The sequence below is a fragment of the Spinacia oleracea genome, chromosome 1, assembly GCF_020520425.1.
Source record: "Spinacia oleracea cultivar Varoflay chromosome 1, BTI_SOV_V1, whole genome shotgun sequence".
NCBI classification, from domain to species: Eukaryota; Viridiplantae; Streptophyta; class Magnoliopsida; order Caryophyllales; family Amaranthaceae; genus Spinacia; species Spinacia oleracea.
The window spans coordinates 75922560-75927582 of NC_079487.1; the positions used below are offsets into that span (position 1 = coordinate 75922560).

The 5023-nt window shown below is 40.2% G+C and overlaps 1 protein-coding gene across 1 annotated transcript; it reads left to right on the forward strand.

Moving 5' to 3' along the window:
* Window positions 1-488: 488 nt before the first annotated feature.
* LOC110800093 (uncharacterized) lies at window positions 489-2791 on the forward strand. Its single transcript, XM_056834206.1, has 6 exons — window positions 489-630; window positions 1098-1527; window positions 1858-1933; window positions 2139-2183; window positions 2269-2448; window positions 2603-2791. Exons 1-6 carry the CDS (start codon window positions 489-491, stop codon window positions 2663-2665), a joined length of 936 nt encoding a protein of 311 aa, XP_056690184.1. The 3' UTR covers window positions 2666-2791.
* The last annotated feature ends 2232 nt before the right edge of the window (window positions 2792-5023 follow it).

Sequence of the window (5023 nt, forward strand, 5' to 3'; positions counted from 1 at the left end):
TGATCTCACTGAATTATTAACTTGTTAATTAATACTGAACCGCATTTATCAGACTTAACATAGAATGCATACTTGGACCAAGGGCATTATTTCCTTCATCTATTTATAGGCTCCCTAATCCCTTGATGGGCTAGGCTTAGGAGATTTGAGTTGGGCTTAGGAAATAAATGATTTGGGCTAGCTTAGGATTTAAATTAAACTCTTTTGATTGAGCTCGTTTAGTAAAACGAATTGGACTTTTTATTTAAAACCCGAAGCTTTAAAAATCATTTGCAACTCATTTAATTTCCCGACTCAAGAAATAAATTCGTTTCGTAATTAATTAAAATAAAAATATTCTAATTAATTAAAATACATTAAATAAAATGCATTTAAATATTTTTTAAATGTTAATAAATTGTAAAATGCTTTATAAATGTAATAAAATACACTTATAAATATTATAAAAATACGAGGTATTACAGCCGCAGGCTCGTGCACAGGAGACGATGCAGACTGCTTGGAGGGATCGACACTCTTTTGAGGGTGATCGTGGCGCCTCTGGGTCACATGCGAGGCCCCGTGTTTCAGATGTCGGGTTAGGACAGAGGCCTATGCGGCAAAAGACTGAGCCCAAGGGGAGCTATACCGGTATGTTCGGGGTGCCGACGTCTCAGATGAGGTGGCAGGCTCCCTCAATTCATCCATTCCAGGCCGGTTGGAAGCCTCAGCCATTTCAGGAGCCTTTCAGCACCGGGTGGGTGCCTGCGCCGCAGACGCAGAGGTGGGGTTATTCTCATCTTGATGCACTAGTGGAAAAGTGTTTAATTGCGTCGGTGAATTTGCGTCGGCATTATACACTTGTGACGCAAATGACAAATTTTAGCATAAAAATTAGTCATTTGCGTCGCAGTTTTATTAATCTGCGACGCAAATGACTCAAAGATGCTCGCAGAATCATTTGCATTGCTGATTAGTAAAATTGCGACGCAATTTAGTCACTCATTTGTGTCGCAGTATTACTAATCTGCGACGCAAATGACTATAAGAACATTTTAAAGTCATCTGCGTCGCAGATTAATTAATCTGCGACGCAAATGAGTTTGGAATATTTATAGAATTTAAATCTTGCGCTCACCACTTTAATTCTCACTTGCTCCAATTAATTCTACTGCAACCTAAAATAGAAACCAAGCAAAAACCCTTCACTGCCGTTCGTTCACCCTCTTCACTTCCTTCACCCTCTTCACTCCGTACGTTCACCCTCCTCACTGCCGCCTGCTCACTTCCATCTCTCCTCTCTTCTCACACCACGTTCGGCCTGCAGTTCTTCCCTCCAATTCTTCTGGCGTCCTCCTCTTTTGCGCGCACCTGCAGCTCATCCTCTGCCGTTGCTTCCTCCGCCGCTGCTCCTTCCGCCGCTTCTCCTTCCGCCGCTGCTCCTTCCGCCACTATGCTGGCTTGCTTCCTTGCTCGTTATGCTAGACGTCTGCTGGAATTGGAGGTCAGGACGCCATTCTCCGCTCTTCTCTCTTATCCAGAAAGCGGGTATTTCTTCCTTCATTTTTAACACCATTATGCTTTTGATTCTTATTTGTGTATACTTAAGCTGCAATTTGATTCCAAAATGTGATATTTTTCTCCACTTTCAGTGCTGTTTCGTATATAAGAACCCTAATTTGTCTAATTGAGGGGGCGGGATTAAAATTTGGGGGTTCTTTTTCAACTAATTTAATGTTCTCCACTTACAATGTTGTTTCGTGTGAAAGAACCCTAATTTGTTTGATTGAGTGGGTGGGATTAAAAATTTAATACATTTACTAAATCATGAGTTAATCGTGTAATTAACGTTTGATTTACCTTAATATTTCCACTCAGGTTAAGCTCAAGAGGCGGGGCTCTGATACTAAGTTCTTGTCCACTGTACTCGCCGTTGGGACTGAGTGCGATATTGGTATGATATTTTTGGAATTGCTTTGTCAATACTCTCATGTTATGAGCTTTATTGTTTATTTTTTTTAAAGTTAATTGATACCTTTGTTTTGAATGTCTTAGAATTTGTTTTTGATGCACTGGGTTTAAGGAGAAATGACTATTGCTGAGATATACAAATAACAAAATTTAGATACTATCTCTCCCAGTGGAGTTGTCTCACGCAGGGAGATCCTGGCGTACATGGGTGGTCTGAACTATTAGGCTTGCAGGTATGCATTCATGATTTTTGTTTTCATGGTTAAACTTTGGCCTTACTCTTTTTTACTGATTCCTTTTCCAATGTTGTTGTTCTAGGCGGATGCTTCAATAAACCCTGGAAACTCTGGTGGTCCAGCCTTCAATGAGGAATGCAATTGTGTAGGCATTGCATTTCAGTCAATGAAAAAGGAAGATGCTGAAAATATTGGTTATTTTTTCCAACACATGTCATCATACACTTTATTCAAGTTTATGAGGGGAATGGAGCATACTCTGGTAGAGTTCAACTAACAAATTTGGCCTTCTATTTTTCCAATTTTGCTGTGATATTCTTTTAAAACACACTAGAACAACTGTTAAAGTAACTTCGTTTTGGTTTATTCTCGTGTCTGATTTGTTTCATCTAATATTAGGTATTTATTCTTCTCAGGGTTCCCAATTATTGGGTTTGAGTGGCAAAAGATGGAGAATCCTGACTTGCCAATGGGAATGAAATCTGATCAAAAGGGTGTACTTGTTACACAAGTTGAAGCTGCTGCTCCTGAATCCAAGGTTTTATCCTGAGCTTTGATGGGGTTGATATTGGAAATTATGGTACAGGTAGTTATATTTTAAAACTGTTCTGCTCTCCCCTTGACCCTTTAGGTTGCATATTTTTTCTATTCATATGCCCTCACCTTGTTTAATGTGCTCGCTTCAAGTATTTGGGCTTTGTCATTTTCTAAGACATGCTTGTTTTGACCTAACTTGATTTTAGGTTATGATACATATGACAATTCATAAATCATGCGGAAAAAACCATTTAGCCAGGAATACATATTATTTACACATAATCATTTAGCATAGTTTAGATGCATACTCTTTGTTGCGTGCCTTCCCTAGCTGCGCCCGAACCGAACAAGAACAAGTCTTTAGGACTCCAAGTGTCGTCCCTCCGTAGATAGTCCACAGCACGTCCGGATCCGCCTTAAGATTGACCAACTAGAATCGCCCTTAAGATACTAATAATTTTCGGCACTTTTAGGCAAGGAATGTGTCTGAATTTTTTTTCTCAAAAACTCACTTTGAATACTTGAATTTTTTTTTTTAAATTGTGAACCCAGGCCACATATTTATAGGGGTATGGAAAGAGAATTGGAATCCTATTAGGATACGAATTAATTAAATTAGAATCCTAATGAAACTCTTATTTAATTAATTTATCAAATAGAATTAGGAATTTAATCATTAAACGAATCCTGTACGTTTTAGGTTTTGTATGTGAACACAAACACCCACGCACGCACAACAGCCCACGAGGGGCGCCATGCGCGCGCGCGCACAGCCCGAGCATCGCAGCCCACGACTGCCGCAGCCTTGGGAGCGCGCTGGGCCTGCCTTGCGGTGGGCCTGGCGCAGCCTTGGGCTGGCATGTTGTGGCGCGCGTTTCCCTTGCTGGACGTGGGCCTGGCTTCGTGCTGGGCCTTCGTCTAGCAAGCTCGTCCGATGCTAATTCGTACGACGCGCTTCCGATTAATTTTCCGATTCCGGAATTCATTTCTGATACGAACAATATTTAACATTTCCGATTCCGGAATTAATTTCCGTTTCGAACAAATATTTAATATTTCCGTTTCCGGAATTATTTTCCGATTCCGATAATATTTCCGATTCAGACAATATTTCCGTTTCCGGCAATATTTCCGATTCCGGCAATATTTCTATTTCCAATAATATTTCCCGATATGTACCATGTTTCCGTCTCCGGCAACATCTACGACTTGGATAATATTTATATTTCCGATACGATCCATATTTCCGTTTCCGGCAATATCATCGTTTCCGGAGTATTCATTTCTTGCCTGTGACGATCTCAGCTCCCACTGAAACCAAGATCCGTCGATTCCGAATATCCATAGATGGAGTATTCAATGCCATTAAATACTTGATCCGTTTACTTACTATTTGTGTGACCCTACGGGTTCAGTCAAGAGTAAGCTGTGGATTAATATCATTAATTCCACTTGAACTGAAGCGGCCTCTAGCTAGGCATTCAGCTCACTTGATCTCACTGAATTATTAACTTGTTAATTAATACTGAACCGCATTTATTAGACTTATCATTGAATGCATACTTGGACCAAGGGCATTATTTCCTTCAGTCTCCCACTTGTCCTTGGGGACAAGTGTGCATTTCCTAATTCCTTTGTCGCTCGATGCTTGCTCTTGAACATAAGGTAAGAGTTGTCATCCTTATTATGTCCAGAGGTGTTCCTCGGTTTCAGAGTTCAACTGATCAAATAAACAGATAATCATAGCCTATGATTCATCCGAGCACGACCATGCATTTCACAGTTTCTAGCTCTCCGAGTGGCCTTGTACAACTTTTAAGCATCTCATCCCGATTTATGGGAGGACAATCCCAATCTTGCGATCTTGAGATTAGACTTCGTTTGATAGGTGATTACCTGAGCGTTGCCTTTATAGCCTCCTTTTACGGTGCGACGGTTGGTCAACGTCAAAGCAACCAGTTCTCAAACAAGTAATCTCAAATCACTCAGGTATTGAGGATTTAGTGCCTAATAATTTTAATGAAATTTACTTATGACAGATTTTCATCTCTTACAGTAAAGTTTCATAGGTCTTGTCCGATACTAGTCTTCCCAAAGTAAGTATCTATGCAAATGATTATGACATTGCCATGTCCACATAGTTCAAGAAACAGAACTACTAGTCATCTTGCATTCTAGTCGTCTAACGTTTTCTATGCGTCCAATTTTATAGAAAACTCCGACCAGGGACCATTCTCAACCTTTGACATTCAAGTTCACTTGATAGACATTTCTTAGTCACAGGACTGGTCCTGACAGTC

Excerpts from the sequence above, each read along its gene's own strand:
- LOC110800093 (XM_056834206.1), top strand. The coding sequence starts at position 489 with ATGCAGACTGCTTGGAGGGATCGACACTCTTTTGAGGGTGATCGTGGC. Across the intron at positions 631-1,097 it reads GCCCAAGGGGAGCTATACCG|AATTTAAATCTTGCGCTCAC; the intron begins GTATGTTCGGGG and ends GAATATTTATAG. Across the intron at positions 2,184-2,268 it reads CTGAACTATTAGGCTTGCAG|GCGGATGCTTCAATAAACCC; the intron begins GTATGCATTCAT and ends TTGTTGTTCTAG.